Raw genomic sequence first — 27,107 nt, forward strand, 5'->3', positions numbered from 1 at the left:
TCCCACCCTTGCAGCATGTGGGATCTTAGTTCCCTGGCCAGGGATTGAACCCACACCCCCTTTGTTGGAGGGCAGAATCTTAACCAGTGTATCTCTGGGGAAGTCCTGAAATTTAGTTATTTTTTTCCCTAGGTTCTCTAATTTGTTGGCCTATGATTGTTCACAGTAGTCTTTCATCATCCTTGGATTTTTGTGGAATCAGCTATAATACTTCTTTTATTTCTGAGTTTGTTTATTTCAGTCTTTTTTTCTTGGTGAGTCTAGATAAAGGTTTTGTCAGTTTCGTTTACTTTTTCAGAGAACCAGTTCTTAATTTCTGCTTGAATCTTTATCATTATATTTCCATCTCTCCACTTATTTTGAGCTTCATTCCTTCAAGTTTCTTGAAGTATAATCTTAGGTTGTTGATTTTTCTTGTCTCTTGAGATGGGTGTTTATCACAGTGAACTTCCTTCTTAGAACTGCTTTTGTTGTATCCCATAAATTTTGGTGTTACATTTCCATTTTCATTTTTCCCAAGAGAAGGAGAAAGCATTAGAGAGGAACTACAAAAACAGCCTGAAAGCAATTAATAAGGTGGCAGTCACACATACATATCAATAATTACTTTAAATGTGAATTCAGTAAGGTCTGTAATCAAAAGATACAGTAATAGATAACAAATTTCTATTTATTTATACCAATAAAAGTAATATATTCTGTATTGAATTCTTCAGTATAGTCATTGTATTCTTCAGTTTCAGAATTTGTTTGGTTACTTTGTTTTTTGTTTCTTTGTTGAACTCATTTTGTTCTTGTATTTTTTTTCCTGATACATTAGTTTTTTATCTGTGTTCTCTTATAGCTCTCTGACCATCTGCAGAGTAATTATTTTAAGTCTCCTTGTCTGTCAAAGATCTCCTGAATCTGCCAGTTATTGTAGGCTTACTATGTTCTTTGGTAGAGATACATTCCCCCAATTCTTCATAATCCCAATTGCTTTGTTTTCATGTCTGTTCATTTGAAGAAGCAGTTAACCTCTTCCAGAATATATAGACTGAATTTGATAAGGGTCAGCCTCTCACGTGTGAGTGAGAGTACACTGGCACATGCTGTGACCCTGGGTATGGTGATGCAGGGTGCCAATGTGGGGAACGTGTGGTAGTTTGGATCCCTGTGGGCAGGCATGATGTGTACTTAGCTCAGGCCACTGGGCTACACACCATTGACAACTGTGTGGTTCTTGCTCAGCACTGAGAGGAACCTTGTAGTAGTTCTAAGCAGTGCCTTCACTAGGGATTTATCAGCTAGGGACCAAGGTAGGCTGTTGTAGAGGCCAGTTGCAGGCATACATACAGTGATGAGGGCCACTGCAGACAACAAGGATTCGTGCTCACTATGGTCTCCTTGGCTAAACTGGAGTTCCTGGCCATCAGTGTCATCATCTATGGTTGCACACACTCTGCCCACATGTGCACACTGCTTTGAAGGCTGCCAGAGGTCATTGGGCTGGGTTGTGCAGTGCACAGCTTGGAGTGGCTAAGTATAGGTGGACTTGTTGGTATTGGCCAGTGACAGGAGGCAGGGCCTTTTCTGGGCCCACAAGAAGCTATGGGGTGCCTTCGTTGTAGGTGCTCTCACTAGTGGCTGCGTATCCCTCCCATCCCTTCTGTGCATGCTCACTGCACGGGAGGCCAGTGATGGATGTCAGTCTGGTAGTGCACAGTTGGAGGGACAATCCCTGAGCATGAACACAGTGGTCTGGTTCAGTGTGGGGAGGTGGTATTAGGCTGGTATTTTGCATTTGTGCAGCTACAGCAGCCCCAGTTGGCTGCAGGTGTGGCTGTCTGGCTCCTTGGTGGGTAGAGATTCAGGGGGCTGGCATCTTAAACTCTCACAGCTGTAGAGAACTATAACATATTATAATCTTTCTTCCCCCCTCCATTGTGTGTGTGTATGTTTATTTCTTTATTTTATGTATTTATAAGATATAAAATATCCTTATTTATAAAATAGCCGCTGTAGTGGCCAAGTGTAGGTTTGGTATTGGCAGGAAAAGGTTACAGAGAGGGACTCAGGCAGTTGACATCAATGAACACAAACACAAATAACTTTGGGGGAAAAGCTGGCGAGATCTGTAGGGGTCTACAGTGACTATGCTGGCCTTTGGCTTTCTCATTGGTGAAATTTGCTGAGTTTGTCTGAAGAGCTGTTCTCTGTGAACTGTGATCCCTCTGGCTGCTTCTCTGTTAATAATATTACTTCTGCTTTTATTCGTTGTTCATAGCTGGGTCAATAACATCTCAGGTGGCTGGGCTTGGTGGAATGAAACCAAAGCCGAACCTCTGTACAATGCACTGTGAAGCTGGGGAAGCTGGTCAGTCACCCCACACTCCTTTTTTTGGCAGGAAGAGTTCTTTTTAGCTGTGGAAGATTTCTTCTTAGCACTGAAGGGTGCCAGTTTGGGGGATGGGATGATGCAGGCAAAATGAATTTAACCTTCATTTTCTTCTAATGTGAATGTTCTCAGTTTTGTTGTTCTTAAAACTTCATAAGTGACTATAGAGATCTCCTGGATCTTTTTTTGTTCTTGGATAGCTGTTCAGTCATTGGTTTGTTTGTTTTTTTAAAAAAGATTCAGTTATTTATATATGGCTGCGCTAGGTCTTCCTTGCTGCTTGAGTACTTTCTCTAGTTGCAGTAAGCAGGTGCTACTTTTCATTGGAGTGCGCGTGCTTCTCATTGCGGTAGCTTTTCTTGTTGTAGAGCATGGGCTCTGTACTTGCAGCATACGGGCTTACCTGCTCCACAGCATATGGAATCTTTGTTCCTCGGCCTGGGATGGAATCCATGTCCCCTGCTTTGGCAGAATTCTTAACTACTAGACCACCAGGGAAGCTCCAGACATTGATTTTTATGGGATGATGGAGAAGCTGGGTTTTATTCCAACCAACAGGCAGTTTTTCTTTCTTTCTTTCTTTAAATATATCATTCTATTATTCACTGGCTTTTATTATTTTCTATGAGAAGTGTGCCATATATCTTATCCTTTTATCTCATGTATGTACCCTATGGTTTTTTTTTTCCTCTTTATAAAATGTTCCCAGCTATTTAGTTTTGAGGTACCTTATGAAGTTTTTATTTTATCCTCCTCTTCACCTATCAGCCAAGGTCCTGTAAATTATGGCAAGTTGTATCATCCACATGCTTGTGTCCATACTTGGTAATGTGTCTAACAGTTATCAGTCTGCCAGTCTAAGAAAGGCTTATCTTTTTGGAGTTAACTTTAGATTCTTAGGATGAGATGATTGGATGGCATCATCAACTCAGTGGACATGAATAAGCTCTTGGAGATAGTGAAGAATAGGGAAGCCTGGGGTGCTGCATTCCATGGGGTTGCAAAGATTCAGACACAACTGAGCAACTACCACCACCACTGTATTTTCTTTATACTTCAAAAACCAAATCTACCAGACGCTAATGTGTTGAGAGAGAGTTGTTATTTACACCAGCTTTTAATAAAGGGTCTTCCCCTTAAACATAGAAGGAAATATGATTGCTCCTCAGATCACTAAAGAAGAGAAATGTTCAATCAGAATGGGTTAAAATAAAAGGGCTGATGAGATCTAGAATTGGTGATATGTGGAGCACTGAATATCAGTATCTTATGTTGCTGGAGGAAGTATATACCTGTTTTGGAAAATAGTGTGACATTGTATACTAAACCTCAATATATATGTATTGTTTGTTAATAACTCTGCTACTAGGTATGTATACAGCAGAAAAAACATTTATGTGAGGATATGTGTATAGTTGTATTCATAATAATTTTATTTGCAATAGCCCTAAAATGGAAACAACTCTCATGTACATCAGTAGTAAATTGGATTGTAAGATAAGTATGTTAAGTCAGTGAAGTGCTGTCCAGCAGTACAAACAAGGAATTACTAATAACACATAGTAACATGACTGAATCTCACTGCTAAAACATTGAAATAAATCAAACACAAAACATAATAGTATTGACATGAATTTCAAAAGCGTATCTATTGTTAAGGAATAATAATTAAGCTATTTGCTTGCCAAATGGTTACTAACTAGAAGGGAACATGGGGCAGCCTGTTTTGGTTCTGGAGGTGTTTTTTATATTTGCATTTTGGTTATGGTTATACAGGTGCATGTATATGTAAACTTTCATCAAGGAATATCTTAAGATTTCTGGATTAATTATACATAGTTGTAGCTAAGTACAGAAATAAAAGTTTACTTAAAACTTTTGAAAAGTAATTTTTATCTATTTCCTGTGCTTCCCCTTCACCCCCAGCAAAACTCTCAATAGTTATGCCTGGTAGTATGCTAAGTGGAATTACATTAAATTTATCTAACAATTTGGAAAGACTTTCTTGATGCAACATGAAGCTTTTTTAATATGGAACTGATTTAAGTCATTTTCTGTAACCTAAAGGTGGTTTTATAATGTTCTTCATTAAAATTTATGTAGTCCTTCAATTTGTTTTTAGATGATTTTAGTTGTGAGCAGCCTTCTCAATCCATTTATATTTCATAATATTGCTAATGTTCAAATTTGATTTTGTACTTTTATCTTTTGTCAGTTGTAAAATCTTTAATTAATCTTTATATTGCATTAGTAGAGACTCAGTAGAAAAGGAGAATTGTCCTTATTGATATTTTACTAATTTTTGCATAAACTAAAATCTTTAAAATATGTGTTAAATGCTTAGGGATACATCCTTGCCTCATTCTTCTTAGAGCTGAAAAGTGTTAAAGTTTCCACAAGAAATCTGTTTTGGCCTTTGTCTTTATGTTGTTTACCAACATATCACATAAGCCCAGTTTTTCTAGATGTGTTTTTATTAAGCATGGCTCCAGGATTTTTATCAGATACCTTTTGAGATCTGGTATTATAATCATTTATTTTTCTTCGTTACATTGTTGATTAATTGAATTGAGTTCCTAATTTTGAATCGTCCTTGTGTGTAGGGAAAAATGTATTTTATTATATATGGTCTTAATTTTATATTATATATATAATTTAATATATATTATATATGTGATTTAATTAAGTAGTTTTCTTGTTTAAATAGCTACACATAGAAAACCAATAATTTATCGAAAATTCATTTGCTGTAATGTCAATTAAAATTTTTTTCTTTCTTTTTTTCTCCCCCCCCACCCCCCCACAGTCTGTGGTCGATGACTGGATTGAATCATATAAACAAGACAGGGACATTGCACTTCTGGATTTAATCAACTTTTTTATCCAGTGTTCAGGATGTCGAGGTACAGAATGTTGGAATAAATGATGTACACTGAGACTTTGTCAGTCCAACAGTTTCAAATTTACTTTACCTTGTGTTAATCATTTTATAATTCATTCTGGAATTAATTGCTAGTCTTTTGTGGTAAAATTATTTTATTTAAAAATATTTCTCTTTTTCCAACTTCAGTTTTACTCATAACAGATTTCTGAAATTTTAATGTTTTGAAGGAAATCTGAAATTAAGAATTTTGTGAATTGACCTTTTAGATCACAAGGTTTTATAGTTAATGTTTACTGATATTATTTGTATCTGTGCTCTATGTTGTAAACTGTGCCAGTTGCTAACATTATTATTTTGAATCCTCATCTTGTAGATGAAGTGCTTGAATATGAAAATCAGGTTTAAATTTATAATCATTTGGAATCCATAGACAATTTGTTAAAAAGTGAAGTTATTTTAATCATATTAGTAGGTAACTGATAGAGACCTTTTTTCTCTAGAATAAATATTAACAGGTTAAATTGTACTGTATGGGATACATCAGTTGGTAAACACCATTCTTTGCTTATCAGTGAAGAAAGGTGATCTTCTATTGGGGTCACTAATCAAATTGATTTCTTGAAGGCTTTCTTATTTCTGATCAAGTTATCATTCACCATATTAATGTAAAAATTTTATCAAATACTTACAAAGTACCTAGGTTATTGTTCCTAAGTGTATGTGTGTGTGTGTATATATATATATATATATATATATATATACACTATCAAGACAGTCTATGCCCCAGTAACTATTAGAATATGTTTAATTTTTATTTTATTTTTTAATAATTTCTGCTTTAATTTTTTAATGTCCTTTCTACTTTGACTTTATTTGCTATTTATTTATTTGGCCATGCCATGCAGTGTGCGACATCTTAATTCTCCAGCTAGGAATCCAGTCTGTTGCCTGCTGCAGTGGAAGTGTGAAGTCTTGATCACTGGACCACCAATAAAGTCCCTGTTGAGTTTTTAAAAAAGGGTGTTTAGCAAAGAAAAGGAGGGAAATATACCAGTAGTTCACTGAACTGCTCATTACCAAGAGACTAATAAAATTGGTTACAATTTAATGACTGTTTCAGCTTGGCAGTATATGTGCCATGCTGTATGCTTCACATAAATTAGCTCGTTTAATATTGGTTTGACAGTTTTATCAGTCAGATATGATTTTTATTCTGTTGTTCAACAAAATAAGGATTCAGGGCTTAGGTTAGTTTTTTGGACATCATCCAATTTTTAAGTGCCGAATTCATGATTCAGATTCAGGCTTGTCGCTATCTTTAGTCTCCATGTCTAACCACAAGATGTAGTGTAGGAACGACAAGGAGGAGCTTCTGATTCAACCTAGGTTGTGTGTATGTGTGAATATGGGGATATTTGTAAGAAAGTGCATCTCAAAGGAACAAACTTGATACTGGAACTGAGGTGTTGAGTCCAAGTTAACAGTTGGTGTAAAAATTCCAGAAGAGAAAGTACAGCACACTCTAGTGCATAAAGAAAGTTTGTGGCAGCAACCTGGAGCATAGAGTTAGATGAGGGTTGGCAAGAGATTAGTTTATTTGAAGGAAAGTGAGTTTGTTAATTGTACAGTCTTAAACTGGGAAAGGCAATTACTGAGTGAAGTGCTTTACATATGTGTTCTTGTCTAATCTATGTAAGTGTCCTATTAGAATGAGTTTCGATTTTAAAACAAATGGTAGTCTTAAAATATTTTGCTTTTGTAAATTGTTTGTATGGTTAAAAACACACACACACACACACACACACAAGAGAAATGTAAATCAAAAAGCCTTTACTACATCTTGCTTTACCATCTATCTCCACAGAGTTACTTCTTAACTCCTTTGTTGTATATCCATCTGTCTGTCTGTATCTGCTCTATTGACTATGCCAAAGCCTTTGACTGTGTGGATCTCAATAAACTGGAAAATTCTGAAAGAGATGGGAATACCAGACCACCTGACCTGCCTCTTGAGAAACCTATATGCAGGTCAGGAAGCAACAGTTAGAACTGGACATGGAACAACAGACTGGTTCCAAATAGGAAAAGGAGTACGTCAAGGCTGTTTATTGTCACCCTGCTTATTTAACTTCTATGCAGAGTACATCATGAGAAACACTGGACTGGAAGAAGCACAAGCTGGAATCAAGATTGCCGGGAGAAATATCAATCACCTCAGATATGCAGATGACACCACCCTTATGGCAGAAAGTGAAGAGGAACTAAAGAGCCTTTTGATGAAAGTGAAAGAGGAGAGTGAACAAGTTGGCTTAAAGCTCAACATTCAGAAAACAAAGATCATGGCATCCGGTCCCATCACTTCATGGGAAATAGATGGGGAAACAGTGGAAACAGTGTCAGACTTTTTTTGGGGCTCCAAAATCACTGTAGATGGTGACACAGCCGTGAAATTAAGACGCTTACTCCTTGGAAGGAAAATTATGACCAACCTAGATAGCATATTGAAAAGCAGAGACGTTACTTTGCCAACTAAGGTCCATCTAGTGTAGGTTATGGTTTTTCCAGTGGTCATGTATGGATGCGAGAGTTGGACTGTGAAGAAGGTTGAGTGCCGAAGAATTGATGCTTTTGAACTGTGATGTTGGAGAAGACTCTTGAGAGTCCCTTGGACTGCAAGGAGATCCAACCAGTCCATTCTGAAGGAGATCAGCCCTGGGATTTCTTTGGAAGGAATGATGCTAAAGCTGAAACTCCAGTACTTTGGCCACCTCATGCGAAGAGTTGACTCATTGTAAAAGACTGGGATGCTGGGAGGGATTGGGGGCAGGAGAAGGGGACGACAGAGGATGAGATGGCTGGATGGCATCAGGGACTCGATGGACGTGAGTCTGAGTGAACTCTGGGAGTTGGTGGTGGACAGGGAGGCCTGGTGTGCTGCGATTCATGGGGTCACAAAGAGTCTGACATGACTGAGCTACTGAAAAGAAAGTGAAAGTGACCGGTGGCTCAGAGGTTAAAGCGTCTGCTTGGAATGCGGGAGACCTGGGTTTGATCCCTGGGTCGGGAAGATCCCCTGGAGAAGGAAATGGCAACCCACTGCAGTACTTGTGCCTGGAGAATCCCATGGAGGGAAGAGCCTGATAGGCTACTAGTCCATGGGGTCGCAAAGAGTTGGACATGATTGAGCGACTTCACTTTCACTTTCATTTTCCCTCTTTTCCAGAATCAAAGCATTCCTTTTTATGTATGTACAACAGTTTATTTAACTAGTTGTCTGTTAACAGCACATTGACTACTATCTGTTGTCTTTTGCTCTTACAATGAGTAATTTCATGTGTACCTCATTTGTTCTTTGTGGCAGAATGAATATCTGTAGGTTATTATATTTTTAATTATATTAGATATTGCCAAATTTCCTGTTATGGAAATTATGTCCATTTTACTCCTATCAGTATATGAAAATAATCTGTTTCTATTTGGTCTTTTTAACAAAGTGTTTTTATCAGATTTTTTTATTGGTCTTATGAATAATTTAAAAATACATGATATGATTTTTTTTTAATTGAGGTGAAATACACTTAAACAGTTAACCATTTTAAAGTGGGTGGTTCAGTAGTTTTTATCACATAAAAACATAATAGTGTTGTACAACCACCCCTTTCTGATATCAAAACTTTTTTGTTATCATCCCAGAAGAATACTTATCGTTAACTAGTCACTCCACATTAGCCTCTTCCCTGCAGTCCTTGGCTACCTCTAATCTTGTTTCTGCTCCTATGTTCTAGTCATTTTATGTAAAAGGAGATTGTATAGTATGTGACCTTTTGTATCTGATCTCTTTAATTTAGCATATCTTTGAGATTTCTCTGAGTAGTAGCATATATTGATAAAATTCATTTAATTGTATGTATGTATTACAATTTATCCTTTCATCCATTGATACACAGTTGGAGTTGTGCTTTTTGGTTGTTGTGAATATTGCTACTATGAATATTTATGGTCAGTTATCTATTTGAGTACTTATTTTTTAATTTTCTGGTGTAAATACCTAGTAGTGAAATTGCTGGATCATATGGTAATTCTATTTTAAGTTTTTGAGGAACTGCCAAACTGTTTTCACAGCAGCTGCACCATTTTAAATTCCAGAAATATATGAAGATTCTTATTTCTCCACATCCTCTAAAACACTTTTACTTTCTAGTTTTAAGATTTTAGTGTCCTATGGGGTATGAAGTGGTATTTTTTTAATGGTTTTGGTTTGCATTTTCTTTATTACCAGTGGGCGACTTTTTGTGTTTTTGGCAATTTGTATGTCTTTTTTGAAGAAATGTGTATTTGAGTCCTATACTTATTTTGAAATTAGATGGGTTTTATTTTTGCTGTGAGTTATTGTATTAGATTTCTTTGTATATTCTTGATATTAAATCTGTTATCAGATACATAACATGTAACTTTATAACTTGCAACTACTCCCATACTGTGGGTTGTCTTTTCCCTTTATTAAAGATGTCCTTTGATGGACAAAAGTTTTAAATCTTTGTCAAGTCCAACTCTTTTTTCATTTCTTTTGCTCATGCTTGTGGTATCAAATCTTTGAATCTGTTGCCATTTCTAAGAGCATGAAGATTTACCTCCATATTTTCTTCTGATAGTTTTATAGTTTTAGAACTTATATGTAGGTCATTGATCCATGGTTAAGTTTTGTACTTGGATGATTTTAATTTGTATTTCTCTTACGTGTGTGACTTCAGAGCCATTTTTATTTCTTTTTTTTTTTTTTTCAGTTTTCTGTTCATATGCCTTGCTACTTTTCCTTTTAGCTATCTTCATAGTTCCTGAAAAGCAATTTGACAAAACAGATTTAAAACATTTTAGTATATCAGACTGAGATGCATATTTCCTTAACATGTTTAAAAGAGAAAGCTCACTGTCTCTCATGTTAGTACAGTGTAATAAAAATCTAAAATAGATTCAAGTACCTGTGAACCTGTAGTAAGCAGATACTAACTAGCACATATGAAAGAAGACAGCTGTAAGATACAACTATACAATATACCAGTTTTCATCTATGAGATTGAAAAATTATGTTATAATCTCTGTTCTTTAGGCTGTGAGGAAACAGACACTCTTACATTATTTGTAGAAATAAAAGTAGATACATAGCTCATAGATATAAATTTGACATTATCTACCAAAACTCCCTCATAGCTCAGTTGGTAAAGAATCTGCCTGCAATGCAGGAGACCCTGGTTCAATTCCTGGTTCAAGAAGATCTGCTGGAGAAGGCATAGGCTACCCACTCCAGTATTCTTGGGCTTCCCTTGTGCCTCAGCTGGTAAAGAATCCACATTCCATGTGGGATACCTGGGTTGAATCCCTGGGTTGGTAAGATCCCCTGGAGAAGGGAAAGGCTACCCACTCCAGTATTCTGGCCTATACAGTCCATGGGGTTGCAAAGACTCAGACACGACTAAGCAACTTTCACCAAAACTCCATATGTTCTTATCTTTTGACCTAGCCATACTGTTCCTGGAATTTTGCCATGAAGATATATTTCCATTTTACAAAAATAAATGCACAAGGTTATTCAGTAACATATTATTTGTAGTAGTGAAATATTGGAAACAACCTAAATGCCAGTGTATAGGACAGTGATTGAATAAACTATGGCAAAACTTATTCAGTGGAGCTTTATGGCATGGCAAAAAATTATGAGGAAAAACTGTGTGGGCTAATGCAGGGAGATTTTCAGGATACGTTTATTTTTTTAAGTGCAAAAGAGTGTCCAAAAGTATTCAACATTTTTAGACGAAAGAAGGGAAATAGTAGAATATACACATGTATCTGGTCACTTGACCATAAAGAAACAAAGGGAAGATAAGACACAGAATAATAATTGCCTACCTGTAGGGTATAGTGAAGTTGCTCAGTTGTGTCCAACTCTTTGTGACCCCATGGACTGTAGCCTACCAGGCTCCTCCGTCCATGGGATTTTCCAGGCAAGAATACTGGAGTGGGTTGCCATTTCCTTCTCCAGGAGATCTTCCCTACCCAGGGATTGAACCTGGGTCTCCTGCATTGTAGGCTGACGCTTTACTGTCTGAGCCACCAGGGAAGTCCCCTGTAGGTTATGTGTGTATGTAAATGGAGTGTAAAACTTACAGGAAATTGGGGTGGAGGGATGATACTTACTGGAATATACTTTTTGAACAGTGTTGGTTGACTTTGGAAGTTATCTTCATGTTTCATATACTCAGAAGAAAGGAAAAATCATTGAAGATGGATGGAAAATCCAAGACTTGGATGCACTCAGAATAGATGAATCATGCATAAATAACACATGCTGAAGAGTATAAAAAGTACAAACTAAAATTTGAACTCAGTGCTTATACTCCAACACTAGTGGGGTAACGTGAAAAACATATTTACCTCCTCAGATTGTCTCCTTACGAGATATGTATTATGAATAAAATGGTACTTTACCTGTAAAAACTAGACACCGTATGGTTCATGGTAGGCACTTATAAGAACTCAGCCTCATTAGCCTATAGTACAGAGTCTGAAACTACTCGTGAGAAAACAGTGGGCAAGCTCAAGTTGAGGTGTATTTTTCATAATAACTATCCTGTACTCTGTAAGAGTGTCCCTGTCATGAAATAGAAATGGCTAAGAAAACTTCCAGAACTTAATGCAATATACGATCTTAGATTTTTCTTTTGACGTCAACAACATTATTGAGACGAATACTAAATTGTAAAATCAATTCTGTGAATTAGAACATACATATTATGTTGTTAATTTCAGCATTCTGATCATTATTCTGTAGTAGTATTAGATTTTTGTTTGCTTTGGGGAAATATATACAGGAGTATTGATGAATAAAGGGATATGTGAAGATGGAGAGGATTAAAAGGGTAAAATGTTTACATCTGAGAATTTGGTGATGGGTATTCAGAATCCCGTGTACTTTTCTTACAACTTTTTTGTAAATTCTAGAAAGTGAAAAATGGAAGGATGAAAAATCCTTTTAATCCCAAAGCCAACATCATGCTCAAGGGTATATAGTAGAATAATTTTCCCTGTAGTCAAGCAAGACAGAGATGCCCTTTTTCACAACTGCCAGTTAATATTATCCATACAAGCCAGCATGTTTGTGATGAAGCCAGTAAAGTGAAGTATGTATGATCACTATTTGAGAGTAATATTGAAAGTTGAGAAATTTCAAGAGGAAGAGTTTGAAAAACTAGTAAAAACAATATAATAATTCTGAAAGAGATCAAAATGGCAGAGTATGAGGATGCTGAGCTCCCTTCTCCCTGATGGACATCTCAGAAATACAGGACGTGTGGCTACTGTTACTGAAACAAACTGTACACTGATAGAACAGCCTTTCTGTGACCAAGACGGCAGAGAAAGAGTCACACAGAGTTGAGTAGGAAGAGAGCAGAAATTATCAGTTCTGGACTTGCACCCCTAGCAAGGAGAGCATATCACAAGCTCGAGGATCCTTCCTAGGGTGTGAGACATTTGAGCTACATATTTGGCAACCCAGATTTGGGGTCCATTACCAGGAAGATTAGTCACTTTAGCTGGTTTGAAATCCAGTAAGACTTACCATATGGCTATAAAAAACCAAGTTCCACTTGTGATGGTTGCATAAAAACACTTGTTTCTGCTCAGGAACAAGGTGGAGGAAGCAGATTTAAAACCTCGAATAGCCAAAGCAATCTTGAGAAAGAAGAATGGAACTGGAGGAATCAACTTGCCTGACTTCAGGCTCTACTACAAAGCCACAGTCATCAAGACAGTATGGTACTGGCACAAAGACAGACATATAGATCAATGGAACAAAATAGAAAGCCCAGAGATAAATCCACACACATATGGACACCTTATCTTTGACAAAGGAGGCAAGAATATACAATGGAGTAAAGACAATCTCTTTAACAAGTGGTGCTGGGAAAACTGGTCAACCACTTGTAAAAGAATGAAACTAGATCACTTTCTAACACCGCACACAAAAATAAACTCAAAATGGATTAAAGATCTAAATGTAAGATCAGAAACTATAAAACTCCTAGAGGAGAACATAGGCAAAACACTCTCAGACATAAATCACAGCAGGATCCTCTATGATCCACCTCCCAGAATGCTGGAAATAAAAGCAAAAATAAACAAATGGGATCTAATTAAAATTAAAAGCTTCTGCACAACAAAGGAAAATATAAGCAAGGTGAAAAGACAGCCTTCTGAATGGGAGAAAATAATAGCTAATGAAGCAACTGACAAACAACTAATCTCAAAAATATACAAGCAACTTCTGCAGCTCAACTCCAGAAAAATAAATAACCCTATCAAAAAATGGGCCAAAGAACTAAATAGACATTTCTCCAAAGAAGACACACGGATGGCTAACAAACACATGAAAAGATGCTCAACATCACTCATTATTAGAGAAATGCAAATCAAAACCACAATGAGGTACCACTTCACACCAGTCAGAATGGCTGCGATCCAAAAATCTGCAAGCAATAAATGCTGGAGAGGGTGTGGAGAAAAGGGAACCCTCCTACACTGTTGGTGTGAATGCAAACTAGTACAGCCACTATGGAGAACGGTGTGGAGATTCCTTAAAAAATTGCAAATAGAACTACCTTATGACCCAGCAATCCCACTTCTGGGCATACACACCGAGGAAACCAGAATTGAAAGAGACACATGTACCCCAATGTTCATCGCAGCACTGTTTATAATAGCCAGGACATGGAAACAACCTAGATGTCCATCAGCAGATGAATGGATAAGAAAGCTGTGGTACATATACACAATGGAGTATTACTCAGCGGTTAAAAAGAATTCATTTGAATCAGTTCTGATGAGATGGATGAAACTGGAGCCGATTATACAGAGTGAAGTAAGCCAGAAAGAAAAACACCAATACAGTATACTAACACATATATATGGAATTTAGGAAGATGGCAATGACGACCCTGTATGCAAGACAGGGAAAGAGACACAGATGTGTATAACGGACTTTTGGACTCAGAGGGAGAGGGAGAGGGTGGGATGATTTGGGAGAATGACATTCTAACATGTATACTATCATGTGAATTGAATCGCCAGTCTATGTCTGACGCAGGATGCAGCATGCTTGGGGCTGGTGCATGGGGATGACCCAGAAAGATGTTATGGGGAGGGAGGTGGGAGGGGGGTTCATGTTTGGGAATGCATGTAAGAATTAAAGATTTTAAAATGTAAAAAATAAAAAACTAAAAATAAAAAAAAAAAAAAAAGAAAAAAGAAAAAAAAAAAAAAAAAAACTACCTGAGACTGACTGATTTCCTGCAACTGTCCCAATTGCACACTCTGGCTTGCACTGAGTACTTGCTCCAGCCCCCCTTCCTCTCACACTGTACTCTACTAGGATGAAGGCTGCCACTGGCAAGTAGGGTAAGGACTTGGAGATTTGGAGCTAGCTCAGACTCAGTCTTATGTTGGAACAGAGCAAGGGCAGTCCAAGACTGGATGGCTTCACAGTTGAATTCTACCAAACATACTAAGAAAATCTACTGCCTGTCCTCAAACTTTTCCAAAAAGTTGAAGAGGAGGAAACATTCCTAAGTTCATTCTGTAAGGCCACTAATGCACAAAGACTGGCCCCACCCCGAATACAAGCCAATATCTCCGATGACTATAGCTACAGAAATCTCAGGAAAATATTAGAAAACCAAATTCAGCAATCATCAAAAGGATCATACACCAACATCAGAATTCAGCAATCAGAAGGATCATACAGCAAGAAAAGAATTCAGCCATCAGAAGAATCATACACCATGATCAAAATTCAGCAATCAGAAGGATCATACACCATGATTAAATTGGTTTTATACAGGATGCAGGGATGGTTTAGCATTCATAAATCAATATACCACATTCATAAAAAAAAATTACACAAATCATTTCAGTAGACAGAATTCAGCATTCATTCATTCGTGATAAAAACTCTTATCAAACGTGAAAGTCGCTTAGTCATGTCTGACTCTGCAACCCCATGGACTATGGAATTTTCCAGGCCAGAATACTGGAGTGGGTAGCCTTTTCCTTCTTCAGGGGATCTTCCCAACCCAGGAATTGAACCCAGGTCTCCCGCATTGGATGTGAATTCTTTACCAACTGAGTTATCAGGGAAACATCAAACTTGGTATGGAGGATATATGGCAGTATAATAAGGTGTAAGTATCACAGACACACAGCTTTTAGGTTAGTGCAAAAGTAATAGCAGTTTCAGAGCCTGAATTTTAAATCATTATAACGAGGTACAACTGCATCTTTATTAAACAAAAGAGGAACCATTACAGTCAGCACATTTTTTGCCAATGAAAAATAAGTTTATTCCTGTAGCATAAATATCCATGCTCTGGGATTCGGTGAACTCTTGGAAAGCATTATCTGTGTCCTGCTGGCTATGGAAACATTTCCCTTGCAAAAAGTTGCCGAGATGCTTGAAGAAGAGGTAGTTGGTACCAGTAAGAGGTCAGGTGAATATGGCTGATGAGGCGAAACTTTGTAGCCCAGTTTATTCAACTTTTGAAATGTTGGTTATGTGACCTGTGGTCAAGCATTGTCATGGAGAAGAATTGGGCTCTTTCTGTTGACCAGTGCTGGCTTCAGGCATTCCAGTTTTTGGTGCATCTCATCAATTGTGTGTACATGAGTAAAAAAGTCTTACATTTGTGTTTCCAAAATTTTTATTTCTGAATGTTAGGTATTAAAAGAAATCATTATAAGTAGTCTTCATTTTTTCTAAAGTAGACTTTATTTTTTATAGGAGGTTGAGGTTTACAAAAAAACTAAGCAAAAATTACATTGTCCCCATATACCATCTTTTCCCCTCAGTTTCACCTGTACATTCATCTTGTACATTTGGTTAAAATTGATGAAAAAGTATTGATACATTATTAACTAAAGTCCTTCGTTGACATTAGGGTTTGTCCACTGAAAAAAATGCACAACCTAAAAGTTGAGAATTATGTTTTATTTTGTGAACTTGCTGAGGACTTAACCCTAAAACAGCCTATGAGATAGCTCAAAGGGACTACTCCAAAGATGTAAGGGAGGAACCAGGATATATAGGAGGTTTTGCACCAAAAACCAAATATTAGTATTTTATTTTGTCTTGTTTTTTAATTGGAAGATAATTGCTTTACAGTATCATGTTGGTTTCTGCTGTACAAAAACTAATATAAGCCGTAATTATATATAACCCCTCCATCTGGACCTCCCCCCCACCCCGCTGCATCCCACCCCTCTAGGTCGTAACAGAACCCTGGATGGTGTCCATGTGTTATATAACAGCTTCCCACTAGATATTTGTCTTAAACACAGTAGTGTATATGTATATGTTGTGTATATGTCAGGGCTACTCTGTCAGTTCATCCCACCCGCTGCTTCTACCACAAGTTCAATCTCTACATCTGTGTTTCTATTCCTGCTCTGAGAATAGGTTCATCGGTACTGTTTTATCTTGATTCCAATATATGTACATTAATATACAGTATTTTTCTCTTTCTGACTTAATTCACTCTGTATAACAGGCTTTAGTTTCATCCACCTCTGTTCATCTGACTCATGTTTGTTTATGGCTGAGTAATATTCCATTGTATATACATGCCACACCTTCTTTATTGTTCGTATGTTGATGGACAGCTAGGTGGGTCCCATGTCCTGGCTAGTTAACATAGTCCTGCAATGAACATTGGGGTACATCTGTAAAAACTATGGTTTTCCCAGGTCTGTGCCCAGTAGTGAGATTGCTGAGTCAGAGCGTGGTTTTAGTTCTCGTTTTTAAGGACTCTCCATACTGTTCTCCATAGTCACTGTATCAATTTACATTGCCACCAACCGTGCAAGAAGGTTCCCTTTTCTCCCCATCCTCTACAGCATTTATTGTTTGTAGATTTTTTAATGATGGCCATTCTGACTGGTGTGAGATGGTACCTCACTGTTGTTTTGATTTGCATCTCTCTAATAATGAACAGTGCTGAGCTTCTTTTCATGTGTTTATTGGCCATCTGTATATCTTCTCTGAAGAAATATCTGGTTAGGTCTTCTGCCCTTTATGGGATTGGGTTGTTTGTTTTTCTGATAATTAGCTGCATGAGTTGCATGTTTATTTCGGAACTTGTTGCTTCACTTGCAGTTATTTTCTCCCATTCTTAAGGTTGTCTTTTCACCTTGCTTATACTTTCCTTTGCTGTGCAAAAGCTTTTAAGTTCAATTAGATCCCATTTGTTTATTTTTTTTTTTAATTCCCATTACTCTAGGAGGTGGGTCACAGTCTTGCTGTGATTTATGTCAAAGAGGGTTCTGCCTATGTTTTATAATTTACATTTTCTGAACTTACTGTGTCAGTCTTTAATCCATTTTGAGTTTATTTTTGTGTATGGTGTTGTTAAGTGTTATAATTTCATTCTTTTACTCATAGCTGTCCAGTTTTCTCAGCACCACTTACAGAAGGGACCATCTTTTCTCTATTGTATATTCTTTCCTCCTTTGTCAAGGATAAGGTGCCTATCAGTGTGTGAGTTAATCTCTGGACTTTCTGTTGTATTGATCTATATATATATATATATGTTTATATATATATGTTTATATCTATCTATCTATCTATCTATATATATATATATATATATATATATATGTTTTTTTGCCAGTATTACACTGTCTTGATTACTATTCCTTGGTAGTATAGTCTGAAGTCAGGACGGTTGATTCCTCCAGCTCCATTTTCTTTCTCAAGATTGCTTTGACTATTTGGAATCTTTGGTGTTTCCATACAAACTGTGATATTTTTTCTTCTAGTTCTGTGGAAAATGCCATTGGTAATGTGATAGGGAATGCGTTGAATCTGTAGATTGCTTTGGGTAGTATAGCATTCCCATCCAAAAACATGGTATATCTCTCCATCTGTTTGTGTGATCTTTTATTTCTTTCATCAGTGTTTTAAAGTTTTCATCATACAGGCCTTTTGTCTCTGTAGGTAGTTTTATTCGTATATATTTTAATGTTTTTCTTGCAGTGATGAGTGGGATTGTTTTCTTAATTTCTCTTTTGGATTTTTTGTTATAAACTTACAGGATTGCAAAAGATTTCTTTTTAATTTTGTATCCTATGACTACTGAATTCACTGATTACCTCTAGTAGTTTTCTGGTGGCATCTTTAGGGTTTTCTATGTATACAGTATTATGTCATCTGCAAAGAGAGACAGTTTTACTTCTTTTCCAATCTGGATTTTTTGTTTCTTTGTTTCTTTTTCTTATCTGATTGCCTTGACCAGAACTTCCCAAAACTATATTGAATAATAGTGGCGAGAGTGTGTACCCTTGCCTTGTTGCCAATCTTACAGGAAATGCTTTCTGTTTTTCACCACTGAGAATAATGTTTATTGTGGGTTTGTCATGTAGGCCTTTATTATGTTGAGGTAGGTTCCCTATATGCGCACTTTCTGGAAAGTTTTTGTCATAAATTAGTGTTTTGTTTTGTCAGAAGCTTTTTCTGCATATTGGGTTGATCATATGGTTTTCATTGTTCAGTGTGTTTATATGGTATATCACATTGATTGATTTGTGTCTATTGAAAAATCCTTTCATACCTGGGATAAACCCAACTTGATCATAATATATGATCCTTTCAATGTGTTGTTGGATTCTGTTTGTTAGTATTTTGTTGAGGATATTTGCATGTATCTTCATCAGTAATATTTGCCTGTAATTTTCTTTTTTTGTGATTTCATTGTCTGGTTTTGGTATCAGGGTGATGGTGGCCTTGTAAAATGAGTCTGGAAGTGTTCCTCCATCTCATTTTATGGAAGAGTTTGAGCAAGATAGGTGGTTAGCTCTTCTGTAACCATTTAATAGAATTCTCCTGTGAAGCCATCTGGCCCTGGGCTTTTATTTTTTGGAATATTTTTTATCACAGTTTTCATTTCTGTATTTGTGATTGATCTGTTCATATTTTCTGTTTCTTCCTGGTTCAGTCTTGGAAGGTTATACTTTTCTAACAGTTTGCCCATTTCTTGAAGATTGTCATTTTATTTGCATATAGATGCTTACAGTAGTCTCTATGATCATTTGTTTTTCTGTGTTGTGTATTATTCTCTTTTTTTCATTGCTAATTTTATAGATTTGAGTCTTCTCCCATTTTTGTTGATAAGTCTAGCTAGTGGTTTATGAATTTCATTTATCTTGTCAAAGTTTTATTCATCTTTGTTTTAGTTTTATTCATCTTTGCTGTTTTTTTCTTCACTTCTTTCCACTGTAATTTTCATGATTCTGTTCTTTCTACTGACTTTGGGGTTTTTTCGTTCTTTTTTAGTTCCTTTAGTTGTTAACCTTATTGGCATCCCTTTGTATGTTATCTGTTGCTTTTCCCTTGCTGCTTTCAATAATTTTTCTTTGTGTTAATTTTTGTCAGTTTGATTGATATGTGTCTTGTTGTATTCCCTTGTAGCTCAACTGGTAAAGAATCCACCTGCAATGCAGGAGACCTGGGTTCGATCCCTGAGTTGGGAAGATCCCCTGGAGAAGGGAAAGGCTACCCACTCCAGTATTCTGGCCTGGAGAATTCCAGGGACTATCCAGTACGTGCGGTCGCAAAGAGACACAACTGAGTGACTTTCACTTCACTTCACTTGTTGCATTTCTCATGTGGTTTATCCTATTTGAGACTCTCTGAGTATCCTGTACTTGGGTGGCTATTTCCTATGTCAGGGAAGTTTCCAATTATAATCTCCTCAAATATTCTCTCATATCCGTTTTTTTCTTCTTCTTCTTCTGAGGCCCCTGTAATTTATATGCTTGTGTAATTAATGTTGTCCCAGAGGTCTCTGTAACTGTCCTTATTTCTTTTCATTTCTTTTTTGTTAATTCTGCTGCTGCTGCGAAGTCCCTTCAGTCGTGTCTGACTCTGTGCTACCCCAGAGACTGCAGCCCACCAGGCTCCCCCTTCCCTGGGATTCTCTAGGCAAGAACACTGGAGTGGGTTGCCATTTCCTTCTCCAATGCTTCAGTTATTTCCACCATTCTATCTTGCAGCTTAGTTACTTGTTCTTTTGCCTCGGTTATTTTGCTGTTAGTTCTCTAGTGTAGTATTTATTTCAGTTTTTGAGTCATTCATCACTGATTGTCTGTTCTTTAGTACTTCTAAGTTCTTGTTAAACATTTCTTGTATCTTCTCTATCAGATCTCCATTCTATTATCAGTGCCTTCCTTCTGTTTCCCAGATTTTAGACCATCTTTGCTGACATTACTCTGAATTTTTTCTCAGATAGACTGCCTATTTCCTCTTCTTTTTTTTTGGTCTTGTTGGTTTTTACCTTTCTCCTTCATCTTCTGCATATTTCTCTGTTTCTCATTTGTTTAACTTACTGAATTTAGGGTCCCCTTTCCATAAGCTTCAGGGTCATAGTTCATCTTGTAGCAGCTTGGCCCAGTGGGTTGGGTTTGGACCAGTTCCTTGTGTAGTCTTCCTAGTGAGGGGTCTTGTGCCTGTGTTCTGTTGGGTGGATCTGGATCTTCTCTTTCTTATAGACAATGCTGCTTCCACCGTGTGTTTTGGGGAGTCTGTGAGTTTAGTATGGGTATACACAGCCTGGCTGCTAATGGGTGGGGTTCTGTTCCAATTTTGCTAGTTGTTTGGCATGAGGCTTCCAGCACTGGAGCTTGCTGGCTGTTTAGTGGAACCAGGTTTTAGTGTTGTCAACTAAAATGATGCACAATGTGAGAGTTCCAAATTAAATTTTATTTGGAGCAAAATGAGTATAGTGGCCTGGAAGATAGCACCTTAGACAGCTCTGATAAACTGCTCCAAAGAGGCTATGGGGAAAGGTCAGTATATAAGATTTTGGTGAAGGGAAGTTAAGTGCAATCAAGTGCCTGCTTTACAAAAGGTTTTCTGCTGGGCACAAGGAGCTGATGTCATCATGAAGGGATTTAGTGATTTTCTAGATGTGAAAAGATACAAGCATTGGAATCTTAAAGTAGTTCCTGAAAATATCTAACTATCTGAAGACCTGTTCCACCAGTTTCCCTGAAGCAGAGTGCCTCATTCTTCACCCTGAATTCCCTCAGGAGCTACTGAAGGTCAGTAGCTGCAACAGCACAGACAGGGTTCAATCACCATGAAGCAGATGACAAAAGCCCTTGTTATTCACTTGCTGCCAAATGCTTTTGGGAAGTACCAGTTTGTAGTTGTCAGGCAAGTGCTGGTGTGTAGTTGACAGTGTTGAGATGGAGGCCTTTTGGAGAATTCTTGAAGCCTTTTACCTTGGATTGGGACTTGAACCCATGTGCTGTAACTTGAACCCAGCCAAAACCCATCTTGGGACTTGAACCCACGTGGTTGTACTGGAACCTGGCCAAAACCCTGTTTGGGACTTGAACCTGTAAGACTGGAAATCTAACCCACCCAAAATCCACGGTACCTGGTTTCAGGACCTAATGAAGCTCAGGTTCTTGATGTCTTATCTCTGAAAGGATTCAGTGAGACAAACTGATGGGTAAGGACTGGGATTATTCAGATTCAGAGAGAAACGTACTTCACAGATACAGTGTGGGACATTCCAGAGAGCGAGTGCGGCTACGAAATGTGGCCTGGTTAGTTTTTATAGACTGGGTAATTTAGTATGCCAATTACTGGGAGGATTATTCCAACCATATTGGGGCAGGGGTGGAGATTTTCAGAAATTGGGTCTACTCCTTGGTCTTTTGACAGTGCCTTAGGACTGTCCTTGGTATCTCTAATTTTCCTGAAGAGATCTGTAGTCTTTCCCATTTCATTGTTTTCCTCTATTTCTTTGCATTGATCACTGAGGAAGGCTTTCTTATCTCTTCTTGCTTTTCCTTGGAACTCTGTATCCAAATGGGTATCAGTTCAGTTCAGTTCAGTCATGTCCAACTCTTTGTGACCCCCGCAGCACACCAGGCCTCCTTGTCGATCATCAACTCACGGAGTTTACTAAAATTCATGTCCATTGAGTCAGTGATGCCATCCAACCTTCTCATTCTCTGTCGTCCCCTTCTTCTCCCCTCTTCAGTCTTTCCCAGCATCAGGGTCTTTGAAAATGAGTCAGCTCTTGGCATTAGGTGGTGAAAGTATTGGAGTTTCAGCTTCAACATCAGTCCTTCCAGTGAACACCCAGGACTGATCTCCTTTAGGATGAACTGGTTGTCTCTCCTTGCAGTCCAAGAGACTCTCAAGAGTCTTCTCCAACACCACATTTCAAAAGCATCAATTATTCAGTGCTCAGCTTTCTTTATAGTCCAACTCTCACATCCATAGATGACTACTGGAAAAACCATAGCCTTGAGTAGACAGACCTTTGTTGGCAAAGTAATGTCTCTGCTTTTTAATATGCTATCTAGGCTGGTGATAACTTTCTTTCCAAGGAGTAAGCGTCTTTTAATTTCATGGCTGTGTCACCATCTGCAGTGATTTTGGAGCCCAAAAAAATAAAGTCCGACACTGTTTCCACTGTTTCCCCATCTATTTGTCATGAAATGATTGGACCAGATGCTATGATATTAGTTTTCTGACTGTTGAGTTTTATGCCAACTTTTTCACTCTGCTCTTTCACTTTCATCAAGAGGCTCTTTAGTTCTTCACTTTCTGCCACAAGGGTGGTGTCATCTGCATATCTGAGGTTATTGATATTTTTCCTGGCAATCTTAATTCCAGCTTGTGCTTCATCCAGCATGGTATCTTGCATGATGTACTCTACATATAAGTTAAATAAGTAGGGTGACAATATACAGGATGTATCTAGGATGTCTGGCTCTAGGTGAGTGATCACACCATCATGATTATCTTGATCATGAGGATCTTTTTTGTACAGTTCTTCTATGTATTCCTGCCCCCTCTTCTCAGTATCTTCTGCTTCTGTTAGGTCCATACCATTTCTGTCCTTTATCACACCCATCTTTGCATGACATGTTCCCTTGGTATCTCTAATTGTCTTGAAGAGATCTCTAGTCTTTCCCATTCTGTTCTTTTCCTCTATTTCTTTGCATTGATCACTGAGGAAGGCTTTCTTGTCTCTCCTTTGGAACTATTCTTTGGAACTCTGCATTCAGATGCTTACATCTTTCCTTGTCTCCTTTGCTTTTCGCCTCTCTTCTTTTCACAGCTATTTGTAAGGCCTCCTCAGACAACCATTTTGTCTTTATGCTTTTTTTTTTCCTTGGGAATGGTCTTGATCCCTGCCTCCTGTGCAATGTCATGAATCTCGGTCCAGAGTTGTTTAGACACTCCATCTATCAGATCTGATCCCTTGAATCTGTTTGTCACTTCTACTGTATAATCGTAAGGGATTCAGTTTAGGTCATACCTCAATGATCTAATGGTCTTCCCTACTTTCTTCAATGTGAGTCTGAATTTGGCAATAAGGAGTTCATGATCTGAGCCACAGTCAGCTCCCTGTCTTCTTTCTGCTGACTGTGTAGAGCTTCTCCATCTTTGGCTGCAAAGAATATAATCAACCTGATTTTGGAATTGACCATATAGTGATGTCCATGTATAGAGTCTTCTCTTGTGTTTTGGAAGAGGATGCTTGCTATGACCAGTGCGTTCTCTTGGCAAAACTCTACTAGCCTTTGCCCTGCTTCATTCTGTATTACAAGGCCAGATTTACCTGTTACTCCAGGTATTTCTTGACTTCCTACTTTTGCCTTCCAGTCCCCTATAATGAAACGAATATCTTTTCTGGGTGTTAGTTCTAGAAGACCTTGTAGGTCTTCATAGAACCGTTCAGCTTCAGGTTTTTCAGCATTACTGCTCGGGGCATAGACTTGGATTACTGTGGTACAGAATGGTTTTCCATGGAAACCAACACAGATCATTCTGTCAGTTTTGAGACTGCATCCAAGTACTGCATTTTGGACTCTCTTGTTGATCCTGATGGCTACCACCTTTCTTCAAAGGTATTCTTGTCCACAGTAGTAGATATAATGATCATCTGAGTTAAATACATCCATTCCAGTCCATTTTAGTTCACTGATTCCTAAAATTTCAATGTTCATTCTTGCCATCTACTTTTTGACCACTTCCAATTTGCTTTGGTTCATTAAACTAACATTCCAGGTTCCTATGCAATATTGCTCTTTACAGTATTGGACTTTACTTCCATCACCAGTCACATCCACAGCTGGGTTGTTGCTTTTGCTTTGGCTCGATCTCTTCATTCTTTCTGGTATTATCTGATCTCCAGTAGCATATTGGGCAGTTGCTGACCTGGGAAGTTCATCATTCATTGTCTTATCTTCTTGCCTTTTCATACTGTTCATGGGATTCTCAAAGCAAGAATACTGAAGTGGCTTGCCATTTCTTTCTCCAGTGGACCACGTTTTGTCAAAACTCTCCACCATGACCCGTCCATCTTTGGTTGTCCTACATGGCATGACTCATAGTTTCAGTGAGTCAGACAAGGCTGTGGTCCATGTGATCAGACTCGTTCATTTTCTGTGATTGTTGTTTTCAAGAAAACAATAGAATGGGAAAGACTAGAGGTCTTTTCATGAAAGTTAGAGATACCAAGGGAACATTGCATGCAGAGATGGGAACATCTCAGTTTGAACATCTGGAAGTTTGCGGTTCACTTATTGTTGAAGCGTGGCTTGGAGAATTTTGAGCATTACTTTACTAGCGTGTGATATGAGTGCAATTGTGTGGTAGTCTGAGTATTCTTTGGCATGGCCTTTCTTAGGGGTTGGAATGAAAACTACCCTTTTCCAGTCCTGTGGCCACTGCTGAGTTTTCCAAATTTACTGGCATATTGAGTGCAGCACTTTCACAGCATCATCTTTCAGGATTTGAAATAGCTCCACTGGAATTCCATCACCTCCACTAACTTTGTTTTTAGTGATGCTTTCTAAGGCCCACTTGACTTCACATTCCAGGATGTCTGGCTCTAGATGAGTGATCACACCATCGTGATTATCTGGTTCATGAAAATCTTTTTTGTGCAGTTCTTTTGGGTGTTCTTGCGACCTCTTAATATCTTGTGCTTCTGTTAGGTCCTGGAGAAGGAAATGGCAATCCACTCCAATATTCTTGCCTGGAGAATCCCATGGACAGAGAAACCTAGTAGGTTACAGTCCATGGGGTCGCAAAGAGTCAGACACGACTGAGCGACTTCACCACCGTTTCTGTCTTTTATTGAGCCCATCTTTGTATGAAATGTTCCCTTGATAGCTCTAATTTTCTTGAAGAGATCTCTAGTTTTTCCCATTCTATTTTCCTCTATTTCTTTGCACTGATCACTGAGGAAGGTGTTCTTATCTCTCTTTGCCATTCTTTGGAACTCTGCATTCAAATGGGTATATCTTTCCTTTTCTCCTTTGCTTTTCACTTCTCTTGTTTTCACAGCTATTTGTAAGGCCTCCTCAGACAGCCATTTTGCTTTTTTGCATTTCTTCTTGGGAATGATCTTGCTCCCTGTCTCTCCTGTACAATGTCACAAACCTCTGTCCATAGTTCATCAGGCTCTCTGTCTGTCAGATCTAGTCCATTAAATCTGTTTCTCACTTCCACTGTGTAATCGTTAGTGATTTGATTTAGGTCATACCTGAATGGTCTAGTGTTTATCCCTACTTTCTTCTACTTAAGTCTGAATTTGGCACTAAGGAGTTTATGATCTGAGCCACAGTCAGCTCCTGGTCTTCTTTTGCTGACTGTATAGAGCTTTTCCATCTTTGGCTGCAAAGAATACAATCCATCTGATTTCCGTGTTGAGCATTGTTGATGTCCATGTGTAGAGTTTTCTGTGCTTCCTCTTTTTATGTGTTTTGTCTCCACCTACCCCCTCCCTTAAGCCTACCCTATGCAAATTGGGATAGCCAGGAAGGAGTTGAGTTTGGTTCATCTAAGGTTTTCATTCTCATGCTTGGATTGTCTTTTTTTCCGTTTTCACAGGCCTTTTTCCTTTCTTTGTCTTGTAGCCACCACCATTTTGGACTCCTTTTTCCTATTCTGAGTACCTAATGTTTCCCCCTCAAGAGATAGGAGGGCCAATTCTTTGGGAATAGGAGCATCGAGGTCTGTCTGGCAACTTCCTGCTGAGCTGGTACAGCAAGGGGTGTTGGGCCTCCTCCCAACCCTACTGGTCTCAAGCCTCAGGGTCCTTATGGCAGGGCCCGTCTAAGGGTGAGTGGTAGATAGTTTCCTAGCTACAGGTAGTTATATATATCCTTATTGAACTAGCAGTTCGCTTTGTAGCTTGTTGACCTTAGAAGAGAGAAAATGACTTTAAGAATTTACCTTGATTTGTGGAACTGTTTCCAGGTTCCTATGCAATTCTATTCTTTGTACCATCAAATTTTACTTCCATCACCAGACATATATACAACTGAGCATCGTTTCTGCTTTGGCCCAGCCACTTCATTCTTTTGGTGGCTGTTAGTAGTTGCCCTCCACTCTTCCCCAGTAACATATTGGACACCTTCAGACCCGTGGGACTCATCCTTTGGTGTCATATATTGTTGTTTTTTAATGCATTTCTTGAAGTTCTCACAGCAGGTGACCTGTTTGTCTTCAGTGGCTTTAAACAGCGTGGCTCATGGCTTAAAGTTACTTGCAAGTCCCTTTGCCATGAAGGAAGTGATCTGTGAAGGGGAAGTATACTGCTAGGTTAACCTTAATCTAGAGGTTAAATTCTTTGAGCCCCCACTTCATGAACGACTTATTTCCCCTGATGTTTCACTTTAGAATCCTGAGTTCATGCATTTTAGGTTCAGCAAGTGTTATGAGAGAAAGGTGATTTTGGTGTTTCTTCCTTATTTTGGATTTCTACTTTT

The 27,107-nt window shown here is 38.1% G+C and overlaps 1 protein-coding gene across 1 annotated transcript in view; it reads left to right on the forward strand.

Annotated features, from left to right (window-relative positions):
• STAG1 (STAG1 cohesin complex component) overlaps positions 1–27,107 on the forward strand; it is a 472,075-nt gene that overhangs the window by 198,977 nt on the left and 245,991 nt on the right. The window contains exon 5 of the mRNA XM_069564764.1: positions 5,184–5,280. Within this exon, the coding sequence (XP_069420865.1) occupies positions 5,184–5,280 (97 nt within the window). The remainder of the gene's footprint in view (positions 1–5,183; positions 5,281–27,107) is intronic.

This window comes from Ovis canadensis, chromosome 1 (assembly GCF_042477335.2).
Source record: "Ovis canadensis isolate MfBH-ARS-UI-01 breed Bighorn chromosome 1, ARS-UI_OviCan_v2, whole genome shotgun sequence".
Taxonomy (NCBI): domain Eukaryota; kingdom Metazoa; phylum Chordata; class Mammalia; order Artiodactyla; family Bovidae; genus Ovis; species Ovis canadensis.